Source organism: Podarcis filfolensis (assembly GCF_964270895.1).
Source record: "Podarcis filfolensis genome assembly, chromosome: 1".
Taxonomy (NCBI): domain Eukaryota; kingdom Metazoa; phylum Chordata; class Lepidosauria; order Squamata; family Lacertidae; genus Podarcis; species Podarcis filfolensis.
The window spans coordinates 2,797,381-2,821,243 of NC_139604.1; the positions used below are offsets into that span (position 1 = coordinate 2,797,381).

The following is a 23,863-nucleotide window of genomic DNA, read 5'->3' on the forward strand; positions in this document are numbered from 1 at the left end:
CCAGGCAGCAAGGACCATTTCTGGATGTGATGAGGAAGGAAGTTGAAAGGGAGTAGGCAAACGTTTTTAAGGAAATGGGCTAGGGTATGTATGTATGTCTGAATGAATGGGTGAATGAATGGCAATTAATTGGGAGATAAATATGTCAAATTATGAAAGGGTCAATCTTTTTGCAGCAAGAACTTTTTAGGAGTAAAAAATTACAAAACCATGTCAGTTAACAAGCCACAATCTGTTAAAATTGGATATCCAAATTGGATGTATTATTTGCTCTCTCTTTCTGAAGTTAAAATTAGCTCCAGTCAAAATTCTGGAATGGTAGGACTGTAACATTGAGAACATTAACTCAACATTCATGAAGGTGAAAATTAATTTGGAGAGTTTCAGAATCTGTACAGCCGTTTTTAATTATGGAAATATGGTAAGAAGATAACTTTGCTTTTGTAGTTAAATTATATTATTCCTATGTTTTATTCATATGACTTTAGGAGACCTGAGCTTGGGCAGTTTAAAGTATTCAAGATGGCTATTGCTTGGTGAAATCTAAGTCCTTTAGTTGTTTGGAGGAAATGAAAAAAACCTGGAGCAGTAAGACATAAGGAAAAATACAGCCTTGCTTATTTCCCTAGAGAGATCAGTGCAGTGCAGGCACACACTCTTCAAAAAGTTCTGAATGAATAGCTCTGAAGCTGACCAGAATAGCAGATTGCAAAGGTCCTTGTTAACATGGTGCTCAAACTTTTAGTAAGTAGGGATATCCAGATAAAAATGCAACACTGTGCCTTCAGCAAATTTCCAAAGACATTCTCAAAGACAACATGGCATCTCTCCAGATACTGTGGACTAGAGAAGAAAATAGGATGAAACTTTTTATTCATCTACTAAAACCCCAGTAGGCCATTTCCCCCTCCCAGTTGACTTTACATGTCATGAAAGACCCAGGTGGAGGCCTTCATTAGGCTCAGCTTCACAACCCACCCAAACCAGGACTGATCCTTTCCACTGTATTCCACAAAAGCTCCTTAAATACCTGTCACTAAAGTTCAAATGGGCAGCCTTCCAAATCCAGATGTCACCTAGTCTCATTAATTTGCCTCTCCTGAATCCACATCCATTTCCAGCTTCTGTCCCCTCTTAGCCAGTCACATATTATCCCAGTAATTTGGAGAAAGTGTAGTCTGTGACTAGTAGAATATCAACTGGCTAGATTAGGCAAAGGCAAACTTGGCCCTCCAGATGTTTTGAGACTACAGTTCCCATCATCCCTGATCACTGGTCCTGTTAGCTAGGGATGATGGGAGTTGTAGTCCCAAAACATCTGGAGGGCTGAGTTTGCCTATGCCTGGGCTAGATGAAGGAAGAAAAATTTTAAATGTGACTTGAGCTAGCAATAATTAGATCTGTCTTTGTACGTGCTCTTTTTTATTTCTAGAAAAAGAGAGGGGAGTTCTCATTTAATGGAGGGAGCACCCCATTTAATACCCCAGCACCCAATGGTTGTTGAATTTCTTTGGAGAGCTATATTTGTTAGGTGATCTACCGCATACATGCAGACTATGGGTCCTTTGTTTGCAGTTCTCTGCCCTTTAAGTTTATCACATCCAAGATAACCAAGGCCATTTTAATTGTATGCAATATTTAATAAGGGATAGCTAAAATGATATTTATTCATTTATTTATCATTGAACAAGATTTATATAACAATCTCTAAGCTGCTTATAAAATATACATAAGAAAATGCCAATAAAATCAAATGTTAAAAATACGTAGACATAAATTTTTATCAAAATGCAGCTAAAACCAGCAGTTTCAAAACAAATTGTGCAGTAAAAGCACATGTCTGGATAGGCTTGTCTAAACAAAATGCTTTTTTATAGATGTTGAAAACAATGCAACAAAGGAATCTGCCTAATATTAATGGACTGAGAGCTCCAGACAGTAGGTCTCCCTGAAGGGTCAATTGCAAGCAAGTATGGCGTGAAGGCTTTGTGGCACTTGTAAAAAGTGCCAGGTCCACAGATTGAAGCAGATGAGTAGGCACATATGGGGTCAGGCAGTCGTTCAAGTAAACTGACTCCACCTGAATCCAGTAGTTATGTTATTGTTGTTTTAAAAAGTAGCATTAAAAAGAATGATTGCAAATCTCTCATACAGCAACAGAGACACACAGCAAAGAAATAAGAGTTTTAAAACAAAACAAAGAGGATCTATAAAACAAAAATACATACCTGTAAATCCAGGACTGTCCCTGGAAAATGGGGATACTTGGAGGGTTTTCAAATAAGATCAGCATAATGATATGCAAGGAGCAGTGTGTTTGCCTATGAGTATACGAGAGATTTGCAACCATATTTTTTTTAAGATTGATTTTAAAAAATATATAACAGAATAATCAATCATAATGCATAATATTATTTTTGCTATTTCCTGTTGTTTACATTCATATTTCAACTGGCCTTAAGCTCAAGAGCCGAGTCTTAAAGCATTTGAACCTATTGCAGATCTAGCATGCCTGAGCCCATTGATTTCAGTGGTTTCGGCATGCTGCAGTCTGTGCATCAGATTAAGCTCCAGATTGGTGATGTGCAAGGGCTTTAAATAGGCTGAATTTTCTTTATATTTTTAATACTTTGCCTATTAATATTCAAACATTTTGTATTTGCAATTATCTTAACACCTCACAGTCTGTGGAAACCCATTTTCCTTTCTTTGTTTTTCCCCACCGCCCAAACCAAAAATGGGGGAGGGGGAATCCCCAGCTGAAATGCAAACACTTCAGGTCAGTTTTCCATTGATTTACCAAAGGACAAATAATGTCAGACAGTTCTTATACCAAAACAAAATTTCAATTTTGTTTACCTCTTCAGTAGTCCAGCTTGATGTCAGTTACCATTTAGCTAGGCCAATAGTATTGATATTTGATGTCAGTTCTTATTCATTACTGAGCCAAACGATTCAAGAATCAGATCTTTTAAATGTTTCTACGGATGGCAAAAATAAAGAAGGGGCAGCCTGCCTGCAGTTGACAGACAGAAGCAGAGAATAGAATAGAATATAAAACTGAAAAGGCACCAGAGGTTCTTATTTATGTATTCAGAGTATTCAGCGCTTTGCATAAACTCAAAGTCAGTCATTTGCAAAGGTTACTTAATAATTTTAAATATGTACAATTGTAGATGCAGAAAGGCTAATAGGGTCTTCCTTAGATGATTGATGCTATTACTTGCAGAGTGTAATTACAAAGTAAGGTTATAATGAAATACAGATATTAGCCTTGTTATTTAACACAAGACTAAGACTAGTACAGAAGGTGCTTTGAAAATGAAAAATTTAAAAATATTCACGTATGAAAGTGTAACAGAACAAAATTATGAATATGGGTGTTGCGTTAAGCAATAAAATGTGTATTAAAAAGAGCCCTTCCTAGGGACTGCTTAAATAAATTTTATTCAGGATCAAGACATTGATTATATCAGTGGTTTTCAACCAGTGTGCCATGGCACCCTGGGGTGCCTTGAATGATGGTGAGGGTGCCATGGGCAACACTGGCTTCTGTCTCTGTTTCCTTCCTCCTCTGGTGCCCTCTTGCATCTCTGCCTCTCAAAGGCTTGTGTGGTGGTTTGCTTATATCCTGCCTTTTCCTCTAAGGGGCTCAAGGTTGCAGTCATGGTACTCTCGCTCTTTATTTTATCCTCACAGCAACCCTCTAGAGTAGGTAAGGCTGTTGGGTGGTGTATGCACTGGATCCTCTTTGAGGAAGCCAGAGAAGAGGTTCCAGGGACAACACATGTTATGCAGAGAGGGGTGTACAGGTTTCTTGGAAGCTTTGGATACTCTTGGGGCGGTTGTGTGTTCTAGGAACCCTAGTTCCACCCTGGCTCATCCTAGTACTTTATGATGCTGGAATTCTTCTCAGCATAAATAAAACCACCCACAATTATCTCTTGCAACCTGGTGGGTCATTGAGAAGAGTCTAGAGATACAGTGGACTGGTTGCCTGTCTTAAAGCATACTCGGTGAATAAGTACTAAGTACCTGCTCGATTTGGAATCAATCTGAAGTTCAAATTCACTTTGAATGTGTTTTGTATTAACTGGGCTGCCTCTATCAGGCCATACTTTTGTTAAATGCAGTAAAGCACAGTGGGATGGGAGTGGAGTCAGAGATTGGAAGTCTCTTGTGAAGCCTATATAAATTTCCTTCTGACACAGACTCTGGATTATTTGAAATCTAATTCAAAATAAATCTGCTGGTAGAAGACAGCCACCCACAAGAGAAATCTGGGGTGAACTTCAAATAATTACAGGATTTAGTAGCAAATCTAGAATCTTTGTGAAGTTTTCAGCTAGTCAGTTTATAAAATGAGCAAAGTAGCAGATATTTGAAGAAAACAGATATTACATATTGGGTTTCAAAGGATTACTAGAAGCATCCCACCCATTACCTTATATTACTATCACTCAACTTGCCCTTCAGCACATTGAAAGAAAGCATGTATGGGCTGTATCAGTTAGTCCTGCCTTTTGCTCACATGCCCAGTAACTGCACCCCTGGCTGCCTGAATATCCAAGGTTTCTATGTTCAAGTAGATGTACTTGTACAGATCTCCATGCAAAGTGGGACTCTGACTGGACAAAGATCTCCTACCCTTGTGTGGAAAAAATACATGAGTAGACACACAGAGCCCCTGTACATGCCAGCCAAATGCACAGATGGCAGAAGGGCATTCAGTCCCATCACATGTGTTGCTTCAGCACACGTGGCATCATCTGAAACTTCCTATGGAGGAGAAGGATTAGCGCCATGGAGTGGGAAATAAGCCCAAAAGGCATGTGTGAATTCACACCTACTGATGTTGGTCAGGAACACACTTGAAGGTGCTGTTACGCTCTGAGATGCCATCACCCATGAGTCCTTTATGAATGCCACTATCAGGGCTTTGGTGTAAAGATAGCATTGAATTCACAACCATCTTAAGAAAGCTTTGGCAATTATCATTCCTCTCCTCATCTGACTGCACAACTCTTTGCAATTGAGAGGCACTACTTTGATAGATAAAAAGAAAAATAAATTGATTAGACTAAGCTCCTTGAAAAAAAAAGTGTAGCAAAGAAAACTGCTGTATAAAGTGCAGTGTCAACTCTGTATAGCAATAACTCTGCAGGGTGTGCAGTGATCTTGAGCTCTGTATGTAAATTTATGCAAAGAACTTTTGCAAGCCTAGCATGTACTCTTCTTTTCAAACACCACAAGGAACGTCTTACTCCTTGATTTGGTAAAAGGCAGAAATATTTCCTCTGTTTCACACAGCAAGGAGGGATCATGTGGTGTGATTTTAAACAAACAAGAAGAGAATATCTACCATTGTTTGACAATATATATAAAATGTGGGGTTCTCTGAATAAAAATCTGACCTGCAAACTTGATAAGATAATTTGCTGGATGAGATCAAACTCTGACCAGGATAAGATTTTGGAGTTTGTGGTGCATGTTTCATATTTGAGGTGAACATATCAGAGTCACGAGACTCTGTTTCTGAACCCAGGAATACAGGTTTTGAGAAAATCACTAATAATTATGGGCAGTATTTTATTAACAAGAATCTCCATTTGCACAACAGGGCTTCCCTGCCCTCTCCTCCCCAAACTGTTCCAGAGGCTTGGGGAAACCTCTAGAACAGACTTAGGGGGCACACAGGGTGGAGAGGGTAAGAACATTGCATTTCACAAACAGAAATCCACGCACTTCAGCCCTTCAACTTAGCTCATTTGTTGCTTGTTCTGCAAGATTATTCAGTCACTGCCTGAGTCCAGAGGTCTTGTGGGGATGCACATGCTGTTGTTGCCTGCCTGCTTCCTGCTTCCCATGTGTTCAGGGCAAATGTCTGCAGTGGTAACCCTACTCTCCTTATGTCGATTCTGCACTTGATTTAAAGGCAGGAACCCTGTGCTGAACATGTGAGAAGGCAGAAGAAGATATCCAACTATACAGTATGCTAAAGCCCCAACCCTGCAGCCTCTTTGTACTGGTAGTGCCCCCTCATGCAAATAATAATGGAATAGGGCTTGCACATTTGTCCAGGTCCTGGAGGGATGAGCTGCTGGTCCTTTCTGGTCAGCTTCCTCAGTTCTTCATGCCACTGCCAAGAGATACCCAAAGCCCTCATTTATCTTGTCTGAAGCTAATAAGATTCACCTAGTAGCATGAGTGAGCAGTAATTGCTCTGCACCTAAATTTATGAGGGGAGGGGGGCTCAGCAAGGGCGCCATGCATTTTATAAACAGCCACACTATTATGTCCTCATTACAGAGATGCCTATCAATCAGGGTGGTTGTTTCCTTGCACACATGAAAGGGAAAACTTGTGACTGCTGTCAAGGCTGTGTTTTTGAAAAGAAGCAGCAGCTTTTGTTTCATTCCTTTGTGGACTGCAGTATCTGCAGCTGAAGCAACCAGGGAAACAACAAGAGCATAAATGTGAGGTGATCAGTTTTTCCACTAGCAAAGGCTGTGGTTAAGCCACGCTGAAGTGTCAGTCATGCCCTGTAAGCTCCTACTCTTTGTGAGGACAGGACAGGTTATGAGATACCTTTCAGAAGTAAACATGCCAACAAGAGAGCAATGCTTGCAAAATTTCTCCCCATCCAAGTTTCTCCTTGAATTTTGGGCTTCTGAATAACTTGCTATTGATTGATTGCTCAGCAGTGCTGCTTTAAAGTCCACCTTTCTTCTGATTCTGATTTCCAGACTTCATTGTGCCTGCTGCAGGTGGGCATCTTTTCACAGTTTTTATTTGATGACCCCCCCCCTCAGAGTGTGTACTAGCACACATGTATGTCAAAGCAAAAAATGATTCCTGCTATGATTGTGTGACTGCCCTGACATAGCTTTGAACAGGGTTTCAATCAGTGTGTGCATGTGCTTGTGTACATTAGTAACATGCAATGAGAAAAAATATATTAACTTCAAACTGTGGCAAACACCCACCTATTAAAAATTAATTTTAGAAATTCTCCAAATTAAAATTTGCTCAGAGGAGCGGAAAGCAGGTAACCAGGCACAAATTTTGAATTTGATTTCTAGTTACCCCAAGCATTTGTTATATAGAAGTGTCTGCGGAGGATAGACTGTCTACCGGGGATATGGTTCAACTATGGGCCATAACTTTATTAATTTTACAAGTCTGAATTAAAACAGAACTTATTTGTGACTGACTCCAGCCTACAGTGTGGAGCATCTTTGCTACTAAGATAAGGGGTAGAAATGAAATATCTGAAAATCACATTGGACAGGCAAACCCATTAGCTCGCACATTGGTCTAGATTCCCCAATCTGACAGAAATTAGATTATCATGATAGTGGTGTAAAAGCCTGCCCCACTCCCTTTGACTCCACTTCAGTTTTGTATAACAGGTGGATTTCTAATTTGGCTGGACTCTTTTCCCAGAGGGTTGGATTCTGGCTGGCAGGTTCCATGAGCCTCCTCCATAGGCTTTCAGCTCCTATTTAGGCTTCCTTTTCCTGTGGTATTGTGTAATGAGTGATGGGCAGAGCAGGTGGATCCTGACCCAGAGTTGAAAAGCAGTGGAGGAAACAAGGGAAGGAAGCCTCAGCCAAAAAAGTCCTTCATGAGCTCTTTACCTGATTGGTGGAAAAATAATATTCATATGTATCCATCTACTTGTGAGTCTTGCCAAATCTGATTTCTGCTCTTCATGTGGCTCATTTCAGCCTGGTCTGGTAACACAAGGCCCAGACTTCCTTCATACCCTCCAACATTTCTCTGATGAAAATAGGGATGTCCCATTTCATAACAATAATTTTACTATTTATACCCCCCACATCTTACTGGGTTGCCCCAGCCACTCTGGGCAGCTTCCAACATATATAAAAAACATAATAAAATATTAAACTTTTTTAAAAACTTCCCTCTACAGGTTTGCCTTCAGATGGCTGGGGGAAGATAACTCCATCCCCTCCAGCATTTTTCCAATGAAAATAGGGACATCCTAAGGGAAAGTGGGGCATTCTGGCATCAAATCAGAAACCAGGACAGCATTTCTAAATCAGGGACATCCCTGGAAAATAGGGACACTTGGAGGGTCTATTGTTTCAGCTGCAAAGTGCCTGGAGAAGATTAGCACGAGGCCTTGTTTAGGTGTTGCTGCTGGAGCCAACATTTTGCTCTTGACGAGATGTATTATTTATCCTGCATTATGTTCTTGTACTTTTGTTGCTATATATTTGTTAATATGACATACTTTGGCCGATTTAAATTTTGTTTATATGCCTTGCAATTGTGAATGAATGATGTTTTCTGATGTTGTGGGCCACTTTGAGCATGGCTTACTATGGAGAAACAGCATACACATAAACTGATGTCTATGTGCTGTACAGATTAGGTTTGGCACACATGCTGAAGGAAGCAATATTTCTTTTCTTTATCTCTCCCCCCCCCCCTGGATGTGACAGTGGTAGGTTACAGCATTCACCCTTCCTTATGCAGTACTATTTAGCTCAGTTTTCTAACAGTTCTTTAGTTCCACTGGTGCACCTGGCTGTAATCTTAAATATACTAACTAGGGAGTACATTCCATTGAACGTAAGAAACACATATAGGGTTGTGCTGCATATGGATCAGCTACTGAACTATTTATTAGTGGTTTTATGCCTAAATTATCTCAGTCTACTTGGTGCATTTCATGAAATAAGTAGTTACTTCCATGAGTTCATGCCAGATGAGCCACTTCCTGTCTATGATTGGACAGACCAGTTATATTACCAGTGACAAACCTGACCAAAGGTCGAGCTTGCCATTATTTTAATTATTCCTTAAAAGAAAATGATAATGAAAGGATAATTTTACTAAGAAGAGATTTGCAACATTTGCCTCACCAACTCAGTGATTCATCTGTTATTTGCTCTTTGACCATATAAAATAGCAGAATTGATATTTCTATTATGCAGAGCGTGTAACCCAGAAGAAGGATAATTCTGGAGAACATTACTCTTAGGTTACTGGGGTCTGAGCAGGAGCTTTTTGCCTTGTATTTAATTTCGTTCTTCCACAACATACAAGAAAATCACACAGCTCACTGCTTCAGCGCTCCATTATGCTGTTGTGTAAAACTAATTTTACTGTGTGGCATACAGCATCAATAGAAGACAGCAGAGAGAAGGACAGTGAACCTTACTAAATAATAGTACTTATGGAGATGAAAATGTAGAAGGCTTCAACCAGGTTGCTAGATTCTGATTTCAACATTTTGTGGAAGGAAGAAAACCATACTGTTGCCAGAGGCAGAAGGCCATTTCTTATCAGTACCTGAAGATGCCAATCCAGTAAATTACCAAGTTTCTTGTTTAGAACAAAATGTAGCATTAAAAGTTCTTCCTTTTTAACACTATTTATTTTGTAGCCTTTTATTCTAGCTCACTGAAAAGTTTTCACCTTGTTTCATGTCCAAGTTCATTGGTTTTAAGGAAGCTGTAGAATAGATTTATGAGGGGACAAGGCAAATGGCAAATCATGGAAGCAGCAGTAGGACTAAGGGAACACAAAGCTACCATTGTTGCAAACCAAAATAATTTCCCAGCCAAGGCTAAAACCTGCTTGGGAGCAAGAGTCTACTTGGGAGTATGAAGATGGGATAGAACAGAGAATGGGTGTAGTTTGAAGGACCTCCTATAAGATTCAGCAGGGCAATGCTATGAAGATATAATAATAATAATAATAATAATAATAATAATAATAATAATAATAATTTATTATTTGTACCCCGCCCATCTGGCTGGGTTTCCCCAGCCACTCTGGGCGGCTTCCATAGAAACCAAAAAACACTAAAATATCACACATTAAAAACTTCCCTGAACAGGGCTGCCTTAAGATGTCTTCTGAATGTCAGGTAGTTGTTTATCGCTTTGACATCTGATGGGAGGGCGTTCCACAGGGCGGGCGCCACTACCGAGAAGGCCCTCTGCCTGGTTCCCTGTAGCTTTGCTTCTTGTAATGAAGGAACCGCCAGAAGGCCCTCGGCGCTGGACCTCAGCGTCTGGGCAGAACGATAGGGGTGGAGACGCTCCTTCAGGTATACTGGGCTGAGGCCGTTTAGGGCTTTAAAGGTCAACACCAGCACTTTGAATTGTGCTCGGAAACGTACTGGGAGTCAATGTAGGTCTTTCAAGACCTGTGTTATGTGGTCTCGGTGGCCGCCCCCAGTCACCAGTCTGGCTGCCGCATTCTGGATTAGTTGTAGTTTCCGAGTCACCTTCAAAGGTAGCCCCACGTAGAGCACATTGCAGTAGTCCAAGCGGGAGATAACTAGAGCATGCACCACTCTGGTGAGATAGTCCGCGGGCAGGTAGGGTCTCAGCCTGCGTACCAGGTGGAGTTGGTAGACAGCTGCCCTGGACACAGAATTGACCTGCGCCTCCATGGACAGCTGTGAGTCCAAAATGACTCCCAGGCTGCGCACCTGGTCCTTCAGGGGCACAGTTACCCCATTCAGGACCAGGGAGTCCTCCACACCAGCCCGCCCCTTGTCCCCCAAAAACAGTACTTCTGTCTTGTCAGGATTCAACCTCAATCCATTAGCCGCCATCCATCCTCCAACCGCCTCCAGGCACTCACACAGGACCTTCAGCGCCTTCACTGGTTCTGATTTGAAAGAGAGGTAGAGCTGGGTATCATCTGCATATTGATGGACACCCAGTCCAACCCCCTGATGATCTCTCCCAGCGGCTTCATATAGATGTTAAAAAGCATGGGGGAGAGGACGGAACCCTGAGGCACCCCACAAGTGAAGGCCCAGGGGTCTGAACACTCAGCCCCCACCACCACTTTCTGAACACGGCCCAGGAGGAAGGAGCGAAACCACTGTATAACAGTGCCCCCAGCTCCCAGCCCCTCTAGACGGTCCAGAAGGATGTTATGGTCGATTGTATCAAAGGCCGCTGAGAGATCCAGCAGAACTAGGAAACAACTCTCACCTTTGTCCCTAGCTCGCTGGAGATCGTCAACCAGTGCGACCAAGGCAGTTTCAGTCCCATGATGAGGCCTGAATCCCGATTGGAAGGGATCCAAATGGTCCGCATCCTCCAGGCGTGCCTGGAGTTGTTCAGCAACCAGTGCGACCAATCACCTTGCCCAAGAATGGAAGATTTGAAACTGGGCGATAGTTGGCCATACTGGCCGGGTCTAAAGATGGTTTTTTAAGAAGTGGTTTAATGACCGCCTCTTTCAGCGGATCTGGGAATGTTCCCTCACAGAGGGAAGCATTCACCACCCCGCAGAGCCCATCGCCCAGCCCTTCCCGGCTTGCTTTTATTAGCCAGGATGGGCAAGGATCAAGGAGACAGGTGGTTGGTTTCATGCGTCCAAGCAGCCTGTCCACATCCTCGGGGGTAATGGATTGAAATTGATTCCATGCAACTTGACCAGACAGGGCTCTAGCACTCTCCCGCCCTAGCCCTGCTCCCACAGTGGTGTCTAGCTCCTTCCGAATATGAGTGATTTTATCTGCAAAAAACTTTGCAAAATCGTTGCAGGAGATCTTGGGGTCTTTACAAGGCCCCGGTGGTAAAGGTGGTTCCGTTAAATTGCGGACCACCTGAAAGAGTCTCCTGCTACTATTTTCTGCAGATGCAATAGAGGCGGTGAAGAAAGTCTTCTTCGCCGTCGCTATCGCCACTTGGCAGGCTCGACGTTGAGCTCTAACCTGTGTCCGGTCAGATTCGGAGTGAGTTTTCTGCCACCGACGCTCTAGCTGTCTCAGCGATTGTTTCATCGCCCTCAGCTCCGAAGAAAACCACGGGGCTCTCCGGGCTCCATGCAATCGGAGAGGGCGCTTCGGAGCCAGACAGTCGATAGCCCTGGTTAACTCCGCATTCCAGCGGGCCACCAGGGAATCAGCTGAAAGGCCATCAACGTGGGATAAAACATCCCCTACCACTCTCTGGAAACCATTTGGATCCATTAAGTGGCGGGGGCGGACCATCCAAATTGATCCTACCTCCCTGCAGAGGGGAAGGGTCGCAGAGAAGTCCAGTTGCACCAGGAAGTGATCTGACCATGGCACTTCTTTTGTTTCACTTTTACTTAGTGTCAGATCACCCACGTCACTAGAGGTGAATACCAGGTCTAAGGCATGTCCATGACTATGAGTTGGGCCAAACTTATTCAGGGACAGCCCCATGGAGGCCATGCTTTCCATGAAGTCCCAAGCGGCCCCTTGTAAGGTCGTGTCAGCATGGATGTTAAAATCCCCTAGGACAACCAAACTAGGTGTCTATTCTCAGCTTCTCAGAGATTCAGAGGAAGCACAGAGATAATGTTAGAGAACCCACCCTCTCACTTTCTGCTTTGGCCTTGGACAACCAGCTATGGTAGTCATGAAAGAGAATCTTAAGAATCAAACCGAAATGTTTGTGCAAAAGGCACATTGTCCACTGCAATCCTGCATATCTTAATATCAATGTAACATAATATAGATGTATTCTTGTTGGTTTATGTCAAATGCCTCCAAATCGATCTCCAGTTAACATTTTTGTGCAGATAACTTTTTCCCCCCATTTCAAATCCAAATACAGATTTTTGGTTTTTCTCTGAAATATGTTTTTTCTGTTACATATGGGATATGCCTTTCCTAAAGCAGATCTTTAAGGTAAAGGAGAGGGTCATGAAAAAACGTTACTAATATGGCTTCCTTTGTATTACAATTAACGTTGTATTACAATGGCTTCCAGAATTAACATTTTCCTCATCTTTCCCAGGGTGATACCATTGTTTCCTGTGACTCTTATGGAGTGTTGAAATTGTGGGACATTCGGAGAGGCGTACCAATGGTGTCAATTGATGCAGGCCCACATCCTGGCAACCAAGTGGCCTTTGACCCATCTGGTAAGGTGCTCCTAGAAACTGGAGGCTTTGACTGTTTTTCTTTTCCTGATTTATTTTTCTTTCAAAATAATTTGATGCTGAAAAAGAATTAACTTAGCTCCACTAGTTTCTGTTTCTTTCACATATTACCCATGTACCTCAGCCAAGTTCATACATTTCAGTTTTTTTCAGAGATCACACCATCATTTAAATGCATGAAACTTTAATCTCAAATTAGCCTTCATTGAACACTCACCTTTCATGTCAGCCATTGCCTAATAATGGCTCGGATTGTTCATGCATCAAAATGAGGTGGTGCAGTACACTATACCAGTTAGGCTACAGGTTGGAGATACTACTTATGAAGACCACCATAAAATGTTTTTAAAATTGTGTTTATTTAAGAAAAAGGATAAAAAATTCCTGCAAATAGACAATATCAGGAGGAAAGGTTTTAGACCAGCCTTCTCCCTATATTTCCCTTTCTATTTATAGGGAGCTTTCAGTGTAGACAAACATTTAAAATCAAGTCCTGTCTAAAGTAGTGCAATCCATTTCACCACCCCAGTCTGTGGCATGCATAGAACAGACCTGAGAGGTGAGCAAAAAAAGTAATATGTATGAAAGATACTTGCTGTTATTTAAATTAGTGGTGTTAAAAGTTGTTTGAACCTAAACAGAAAACAAAAAGCTTTTATTCACGGGGTTTTTTATATACTTTCCCTCTTTTCTGCCATTAAAATACTTATACAAGTATTCATAAGCCATGACTGATAAGTACTATTACTCTTACAGCTGACTTTGTACCATAATAGATGGTCTGCAACTCACAAGGAAATGAAATATATGTAGAGCACAACCACTTTTGCATCCTCAGCTATTTATAACAATATGTCACCTGCATCGTGAATGACTTTCCTTTTATTTTAAAAAGTAGCCAAGGTACAAATAGAATAAATGTATTTTATGTGGGACATTAATCTTCATTCCAAAAGCTAAGTAATTGCTCAGCATAAAACACAGGCACACACCCCATACAGGAATGCACATATGCTTTACTTTGTGTTTTCTTCAAATACATAGTGGATTTGGAGTAATAAAATAGGGACCATTGCTACTTTTTGCGATTTCTAAGACTCCCCACCCCCCACGTAAATGTATGCTTAAACTCAGGGTGCAGAAATTCATCGCATAGGAATGTATGTGCACTGACCTGTCTTTTGGAATATCAGTCGTTTTTATCAAACCCTCTTTGTGTGTCTCTCAGAATGCCTCTGATCTTGTCCAAGCAGGAATCTGCAAGTTCAGCTAGAAATATTTTAGGGCAAAATTCATGTGCAAGAAAGGCTGCTGCATATAAAAATGCTTGGGGTACTGGCACCTTTGGCAAGAGTTCTCATTCCTAGCCTGTATTCGTCCTACCATTCTTGAAAACAGGTGATGGATGGTGTTAGAGTTGACAGCACAAGCTATCTTGATACGCCTTTAAAAAAATGTTCTCAGAACCCTTTTGCACATGTGAACCACATTTGTCAAAGTAGAGATAAGTGTGCTTTCCAAAACTCTCCTTGGATTAGTCTAGAAATTACTCAGGTTTGGGGGTAATACTTCCAAGCCAGACCAAAGAGATGGGAACAATATAATCTACTTATGTGGGACAGTAAAAGACACTGTACATAGAATCATAGAATAGAATCATAGAATCATAGAGTTGGAAGAGACCACAAGGGCCATCGAGTCCAACCCCCTGCCAAGCAGGAAACACCATCAGAGCACTCCTGACATATGGTTGTCAAGCCTCTGCTTAAAGACCTCCAAAGAAGGAGACTCCACCACACTCCTTGGCAGCAAATTCCACTGTCGAACAGCTCTTACTGTCAGGAAGTTCTTCCTAATGTTTAGGTGGAATCTTCTTTCTTGTAGTTTGGATCCATTGCTCCGTGTCCGCTTCTCTGGAGCAGCAGAAAACAACCTTTCTCCCTCCTCTATGTGACATCCTTTTATATATTTGAACATGGCTATCATATCACCCCTTAACCTCCTCTTCTCCAGGCTAAACATGCCCAGCTCCCTTAGCCGTTCCTCATAAAATGCAAAATATGAGGAGTGAGGTATCAATAGGCAGCGAGTTCCAAACTGTAGGTGCTGCCACACTAAATGATTGAATTTCTACAAATGCTGAATGGATATTACGCAGCACCAGCTGTAGTGCCAATTCTGCCAATCAAAGCGGTTGAGTGGGCACATGTGCGGTAAGGCAGCCTGAATTTCACTAATGTACCTCTTTATTCCAATCCTATTCAATGTAATGAGATTCTGTGACACTGAACAGGGTCAGAACAAAGAAGCATGGGGTCAAAAATCAAGGAGGGAATAGAAGCCAATCTCCTGTGTTTTTTCACAAGGGGGTGGGCTTTCCTTGCCCAGCCCTCTATATTCCAGGCCAACTCATTGTAGGGACATTATATTAAATGGGATCAAATTAAGAAGCTGGTATGAATTTCCTCAGCCAAGAACCCTGTGCACTGGCAGCTCTGGCAACTTGCTGGATATTTGGCTGCCAAAGTCCTCATTATTCCTGGCTGGTGATACTTTGCTGTCCTAGCTGTGCAGAGTACTTTGTCATGGCCATGTGTTTCTTCCTCAGCTTGGATTTTAATTTCAGCAAATATTTCTGGGGTGTGCAACGGTTTGAGGTACATTTTTTTTAATCCAAGAGCCAGTCTTTGAACCTTGCTAAGAATGAAAACTAAAACCTCACCCTAGCTAGTATATATCTCCTATCCACATCTACCAACTGCTCACTTCTGAAAGACTGTTTTGAGCCAAGTGGGGAACTTTCCAGTAGAAAAAAAAAATCTTGTCAGATCTAGATAATTTAAATAGGTAGAACAATCCTATAATTTGGATAAAATCCAGAACTGTCACTACAGTAAAAAGCCAAAGAAGGAATGGCAAGCTTGAGTCAATGACCAAGAATGAAGTTCAGTTTAAAACAATGCAGTCATAACTCCCAAGCAATAGGGAGAAATATTACAGCAGGTTTGTTAATATTCTCTGAACATAATCTTCGTTTTCAAATTAGGTTCTGGGAAAACATATCTGTCTGCTACACACTTCTTACCACTTGTCCTTGTCTATGTTATGTATCACTGCTACACATCTACATTCATTAGGACAGGCATAGGCAAACTCAGCCCTCCAGGTGTAGTGGGACTACAACTCCCATCATCCCTGACCACTGGTCCTGTTAGCTAGGGATGATGGGAGTTGCAGTCCCAAGACATCTGGAGGGCCGAGTTTGCCTATGCCTGCATCAGGGTCTTTTGAGAGTCACAGTGCATCTTAGAAACAACAAGGCTCTCTTAGGGGGGCCATGAGGCAATAAGTGAGAGCTTAGAGTAATTGAATTGGTCATTTATTACAAAACACAGACAACCTGTAGGCTGGACCAGCAGTTACTGGGTTAAATTGATAAAGAAGGCAAGGACATGGACAAGGCTGGGTAGGTACAACAATGGTGCCAAACTGAAAATCACACTTTATTTGAAGCAGCACATAGAAAGAGAGAACATCCCGCTAGTTCAGAATTCAGTGGCCAGGTTGCTCGTGGCAGGACGGTTTGAGCATATTACACCGATCCTGGTCAGACAGCACTGGCTGTCAATTAGTTTCTGTGCCCAGTTTATAGTGCTGGTTTTGACGTATAAAGTCTTAAACAGCTCAGGACGACAATACCCCAAGGACTGCCTTTCCCCATATAAACCAGCCTGGACTCTGAGATCATCTTCTGAGGCCCTTCTTTGTATGCCTTCTCCAAAAGAGGTCCACAGGGTGGCAACATGAGAATGGGCTTTTTTGTAGTGGCCCCCTGTTTATGGAATGTTCTCCCCAGGAAGGCTCAACTGGTACCTTCATTATACACCTTTAAGCACCAGGCAAATGTTCCTCTTGAACCAGGGCTTGGGCTGGTTGGCATCTGATGCCCTTTTAAAATGTGGAAGGGAGGATCATTAGGTTGTATTTGTTTGTGTTTTTATTATGTATTTTGTGGTTTTTTATTGTGATTCTATGTTGTAACTGTCCTGAGATCTACGGGTATAGGGCAGCATACCAATTTAATCAACAACAACAACAGCAACAACAACATCCCGCCATACGCACACTTGAATTAAAGAGTGAAATGAAGCTAGAGTGCAAAATATCTGTTCCAAGGTGAAAGGGCTTTTCCTCAGGGGTCTGCAGTCCTTCTGGGTGTTGTCCTATGTTCCAGAGCACAGGGAGTAGATGAGTGGTTCCTTACAGATTCCATGAGGACTAGTTCACTCTTGTTTTTAGGTATTCAGTTTGTTATCCGCAAACATCCAGGGAAGAAACTGTGTCAGGAGGCTGACAGCAGGCCAAGCCCTTGTAGAGAGAGTCAGAGCGTGTCTCAATTATGCCTGGGGCAGGTGCTGGCAGGTGCCGGGGGGGGGCAGGATGCACCAACCCAGTCTGAAATCTGCCCACCCCTAAAGTCTGCCATGATGTGGTAGAGGGGGCTGAACTGGGATGGGGTGGGGGGAGAAATGGAAATCACTGATTCCTCCCCAAGTTCAAGTGGGAAGTATCTTCTCCTTTTGCAAGTGGATCTTTGGATTCAAAGCAGTGAATAACTTTAGGCAATTGCTTTGAGCTTTTCGGTACTTTGAAGAGATAAGTCCCATTGATATTCTCTTTATCTTTGTGAGAAAAGGAACACTTCCCTCCCCTGAGTGCAGCAAGATGGACAGTTATTTAATGGAGCCAGCTTTTGTGACACAATTCAGTGGAATTAAATGTTTTCATCTCACAAGACTGCATGAGTCCATCATAAAACGAAGGTTTAGAAGCGGCTGGGTACCTCTTAGGGCAATATATGGCACATTATGTTGGTTGCAGGCCCTTAGTTGACTGTGGCAATATTTGATTGCTGCTAAACAGTATCCTTTGAGGAGATGAAACAGCTGCAGCTGCACTGGATTTATGCCAAAATCAACTCAATGGGAAAACAGTTTGCCCTGAATATGTAAGTGTTGGAAATATCCTCACAGTTTCTTACTTCTCCATATGAAACTAAAGAAATCTGAAAGGTTTGATCATTGCTTGGGGGGGGGGGTCTGGTCACAACTAATTTTGAGTCCACAAATCACATACTAAATTATCTTATTTTCTAAATAAGCTTTAAAATCACACTTAATCTAAAAAGAGGCATTTTAAAACTGAAGGTATGGGAAATTACAAAAACACATTCTCATTTCCATTTCTCCTCTAGTGAATATTTTAGCTCCATACATTCTCAAATTTATATTCATCCTAGCTCACAGAGGGCTGTGATTAGTAAATTCCCACTTTGGATGTATTTCCAATTATTTGATGAAAATTCCTTCCTTTCATGCTGAAAGCTACATGGTTTCATCTCAAAGTCTGGCTTAGATTCAAGAGCTTCATCTTGTGATTAGCTCACTCCTGCAGACAATCAGACACTATAGATCCTTGAAGGTCATCTTATCCTTTCTTCCGTGAAAGCTTTTTTTTAAAAAAGATCAACAGCTTAGACAGCTTCTGTGCACTGAGTAGATTTTATTCCATTATATTAAAAAAAGAAATCAATTGCCTTCTGCAGTATAATACAATAAAAGAAGGGATTTACAATATATTGTATTGTGAAATTAATCTGATAATATTCATCCGATGAGAATAATACTAATAATAACACTTCAGCAGACTACATCTGTTGAATACACCTCATAAGACAAGCGGTTATATATTAAAAAGGAAATAATGCTAATTGCCAAATGCTTAGGATGATGAAGATCAAACAATATATCCCCTGGAGTGAGATACAAGGCAACAGCTTTAACTTAGCAGCTATCAGTTCAGATTTCCATCTGCACTCCCTTTGGACACATGAGGCTACTGTACTAGACTTACTTTAGGTGCAGAACTTTGAGTGCAGAACTTCCACCACTGGTGCCTAGGGCTCAGGGGAGTTGTAGTCCAACAACACTTGACAAAAAGATCACAAATATGTCAAACTGATTTAGATTAATAGGGAAACCCTAACAACGTCAGATGACCCTCCTAAATTAGACCAAGTTCCATCTAATCATGCTTCCTGTTTCCAAAGCCAAGCATGGCCAGTCAGGAAGCCAGCATGTGGAACATGAAGGCAAGAGCAGCCTGCAGTTGTTTGCTTACCAGCAGCCTGCAGTTGTTTTCTGCCTCTGAACAGAGAGCACCTGTTTACCTATAATGCCTAATAGCCATGCGTAGATGTCCCAAACACCCCTAGCCCCCTCAATGAGGACCCACAATTGGAAGTTTAATTCTTTATTGGCAAAACACTCAATTGCATCAGTTCCTAAGGTGTAAGAATCACATGCACCACTCCTGATAAATAGCTAGCTATGCAGCTCCTTCTTCAGATTTGTTCTCTGACTCAGTTGGAGCAACAGTGCGCCACACCTCCGGACATGGTGCATGTAAGCAACTGGCGAGTTTTGCACAGCATCTCCAGCTGCTGCTGCTGCTTTAAGCCCCTCCTTGTCCTTGGACACAGTGGGGGACGGGGGACAGAGGAGATGCTAAGGGCCTAACTCTCTGGAACCATTTCTTCCACCTCTGTGCCTTCCTGCTACAGTACTTTCCCCCCACCTCCTCTCCTTCCATCTCTGACCACCCAGCCTCTTTCCCCTACCTCACAGGTGGCACAGAACCCCACAAACCACTGGCCCCTACCCCTGGATCATCCTCCTGCCTCCTCTGCCCCCCTTCAGACTCTATCCTGACTCTATTACTTGGTTTAATCCCCTTTTAAAGTCATCTGAGGCAGTGCTCATCACTACATTTTGTGGCAGCCAATTATTTTGGTTAACTACGCATTTTTAAAGAAGGACTGCCTTTCTTTTCTGTCCTGAATCTGTTGCCTTGTATCTCATGTCAGGAGGGGTTGGGGGGGCATGTAGCAATGCCTTAAGAGAGCAAAAAACAATCCTCCTATTGAGGGCATCACCCTGAACCTCATCTTAATATTCCAGATTTCACACATCATCTCCATACTAGGTTAGTTTATTAATTTATACTGAATGGTTAAAAAAAAGCATAAAATATATAGAAAAGACTGTTTCTAATCATTGAGGATTGAATAGGTTGTCTGGGCTTACATTCCACAGGGGAAGAAGATTCTCCCTTGAGTTCATCAGATTTTATTTTTTAGCAAGTTAAGAGGAATTGTTGAAGGGCAACATGGTTGTATTTATATACTATGCTATTTCTAATGCAATATTTTTCCCTCCCTGTGGAAAATTTTCTTTTAATAATGTTAATTTGTTATTGTAATTTTATTCCTTGAGAAATCCCTTTTGCACTAAGACTTTGAAGTTAACTTTTCTCTTTTGTCTTAATATTTTTGAAAGCTCTCTTGGCATGGAAACAATGAGATGAATTTGAATGTAATTGTGTGAGGTGTATCACAATTAGAAAAAGAGGTGAATTATCATGAATTACTGCTGTTGTGAACTATATAACTGTGAAGAGACATAATCCTTTGATTCCATGAGTGACAGACTTTTCCGCTTCTATGAACTTTAAAAGAATGTAAAAGATATATATGGGCTCCTTTGGAATGAAGAGTGGGATATCAATTTAATAAGTAATAAAAATCTAAAAATATATATTTAAACCTCCATTCCAATTTTAAAGGCTTTTTCATGGAAGATTCCCCAATAAATTAGTGCTGGAGTAAATAAATTATAGCTGATATCTCATTTATGCTTATACAAAATCTGAAGAACACTTAAGATTGATTCACATGTGTGTGTGATAGTGTCTCTTCTGATAGGGTGATAAGTACCGTATTTTTTGCTCCATAAGAAGCACCTTTTTCCTCCTAAAAAGTAAGGGGAAATGCGTGTGCGTCTTATGGAGCAAATGCAGGCTGCGCAGCTATCGCTGAAGCCAGCACAGCAAGAGGGAGAGCTGCGCAGCGTCTCTTGTTCTGCTGGCTTCCCAGCGAAGTGGGAGGAGGGACGGAAGGGAGCCCTTACGGAGCCCCTTCCATTCCTCCTCCTGCTTCGCTGGGAAGCCAGCAGAACAAGAGACGCTGCGCAGCTCTCCCTCTTGCTGTGCTGGCTTCAGCGATAGCTGCACAGCTTGCTCTGGCTTTTCAGGGAGGTGGGAGAAGGGACGGAGGGCAGCCCGTCAGTCCCTTCTCCCACCTCCCGGGAAAGCCAGCAAGAGCCGCTCTATCTTTAAAGAGTGAGCATATGAGTGAATGAGCGTGTCTGCGGCTCTTGCTGGCTTTTCTTGTTTTCCTCTAAAAACTAGGTGCGTCTTATGGTCGGGTGCATCTTATAGAGCGAAAAATACGGTATGTAGATTAGTTGACTCATGTTGGAAGCCAGGCAGGAGGTGTTGGGGAAATGTCAGTTGTCTGCCATGAGGAAGAGGCATGCTCAAACCATTCCTATGGCAACAGGGATGCAAGTCCACCCTACTACAAGAAGTGACTTGATGAGAAGTGTGTGGAATAGTCAAGCCATGCTGGTGGCTGGGCAGGAGGAGGTGGGGAAGTTGTCTGCCATGGATTCCTCTGTCTCACTAAACTGGAACTTCTTAAGGAACTTTTAGAGAGGAACTAGTGGCATGTACAACATTGTGGCTTTGTTTAAGGGCAGAAAGCTGTGCAGTTGAGAATAACTTTCCTGGGGCTGCTTGACAAATCTGATCTTTTCAGATTTCAGTGATGGATCCTTAACTCCCAGATTAATCCGCGGATTGGATTTCTCACTTCTCTGAATTGTTGGAATGCAGTTATTGGCATATAATATATGTATGTTGTTGGCATCCGTCTGTTTCAAGAGACAGTGGAGTGCACTTCTGTGGAGTGAAGTCACATTGTTGTGTTAACAGCACCGAAGTGACCTCCCCAGAGCGCAAGCCTGGGCAGTGTGTATGGAGGTCCTGGGCTGCCCAGTTGAATGTGTAGTGTTCCCTCCTCTGCTTGCTCTACTCAGATCTCTGATGTTGTTTAAAATATCTATTTTCCTCTCATTGTCACCCTCGGCTTGCTGTACTCAAACTTCTGCCATTGTTTGAAATCACCATTTTCCTCTGTGTCTGAGATAAAAAAAAACTACTTGTAATACAACCCTCATGAAAAACTAAGGCTGCAGTACCCTGGTCCCCAGAAGAGTGTCCCAAGGGCCACAGGATGGTTCAGAAGTCCCTCCCAAAGGGCAGAACCAGAGTTCCACCCTCAGAGACAGAGATCTGACCCCCAAAGCCCCTTCCCACTGCCATGGAAACCTCCACAGCCCTTCCCTTACTGAGTTAGAGTTCTTCCCATTACTCCAACACATAACCCCCCGAAAGGAGGAAGGCGATACACTCCAGCTCTGGATTTAAAAGTGTTGCTGTCTAATTCCAAAGTATAGTGCACAAGCCCTGTGGTTCAGAAACTTGCTTTATTGAAAGGGAGATAATAGTATCATAGAATCATAAAGTTGGAACAGACTCCAAGTCCAAGGGTTATCCAGTCCAACCCCCTGCAATGAAGGAATCTCAACAAAAGCATCCATGACAGGTGGCCATCCAACCTCTGCTTAAAAATCTCCAGTGAAGGAGAGTCCACCACCTTTTGAAGGAGTCTATTCCACTGTTGAACAGCTCTTACAAGCCAGAAAGTTCTTCCTGATGTTTAGTTGGAATCTCCTTTGTACAGATGTGATTCACAAGTCTTTTTGACTGCTACTCCCAATTAGTTCACACTGAGACAGAACAGGGATGGGTAACCAGTGGTCCTACAGATGTTGTTGGAGTCCAGCTCACATAGTCTTAACCAGCATGATCAATGGTCATGTTGGTCCAGTGGTCTAACAACATCTGGAGGGCTACAGGTTACCCTTTCCTGGAGCAAAGCAGGAAGTCAAACGGGCTGGTGAACAGAACCAGGGCACAGAATCTGGTTGGAGAAGGAGATCCCATGGAAGAAATATGGGATCAGGTGCACTCACCTGAGGATTGCAGAGCAGGGTTCATGAGGGAACTAAAATTTAGAAGCTAGTGAGCTGTCAGAAAACTGGGGAAGAAACTGTATGTTGTATTGGTTTTAAAGCCATTGTTTTCCTTGTGTAAGAATGAAATCAGATTGTATTAAAATAGTTCATCTTTTCACAAAAACTCTTGGCTTTCCGTCTCATCCTCATCTCTTACTCACTTTTTCTGATCCCCTTCAGAACTTCTGCACTCATAAGGCTCTATATAATTATTTATTTCATTTAGATGATTTATTTACCACCCTTTGTAGAAGCCACAGGGCAATTTGCAAAGCAAACAGATAAAATGCATAAAATCATGCAATCCTTTAAAAACACATAGCAGCAAATCACTATATTGGCCATAATTATTCTGAGAAGCTGTTTCAGTCTTTGAATGATCAGTGTTCCTTCAGCCTGAATTTAGTTCCCTTTCACCACCACCTATCCCCTCTTAAATAACATTTTCTGATGCAAACAAACCAATCTCTCTTAAAGAGTCAGTAGATAAAGCCTTTTGAAAATGTTTTTTTCAAAATCAGTGTGAAGAATGGAATTCTTTAGAATCAATAATGAGGGCCTCAAGTTCAGATGGTGGACGTTTGTTTTCATTTGCTGCTTTGCATCTAGCCCAGGGAATGATACCCATTAGTCTTCATCACATTTCTTTCAGAAAACAAACACACAAAAACCTCTGTCAAGAGTTCACTTTCTTAGGTGAAGCCCCATTCTTTCCTTTGTAGTAATATTCTTTCAATATACTGAAAAACATGGAAAGTGTTCTGTTAATTTGTGAATATTATGTTGTCTGGGAAAGCTCACCATACTACTACTATTGAGGTTATGTTTAAACCCAAGTCAGGCATTGAAATGTTTTTTGGGTGAGCATGGAAAGAACTACAAGTAAGATTTTGTATCCACATTTACCAGTA

General features: G+C 42.0%; 1 protein-coding gene across 3 annotated transcripts in view; it reads left to right on the plus strand.

Annotated features, from left to right (window-relative positions):
* The window catches only part of SPAG16 (sperm associated antigen 16), a 388,339-nt gene that overhangs the window by 278,202 nt on the left and 86,274 nt on the right, over positions 1-23,863 (plus strand). For 2 of the 3 annotated variants that reach the window (XM_083629671.1, XM_083629672.1), the window contains one exon: positions 12,771-12,897. In XM_083629671.1, coding sequence (XP_083485797.1) covers positions 12,771-12,897 — 127 coding nt within the window. Of the gene's footprint in view, positions 1-12,770; positions 14,549-14,952; positions 15,735-23,863 lie in introns of those variants that run through there. The other variant, XR_014551824.1, reaches the window with a different exon arrangement.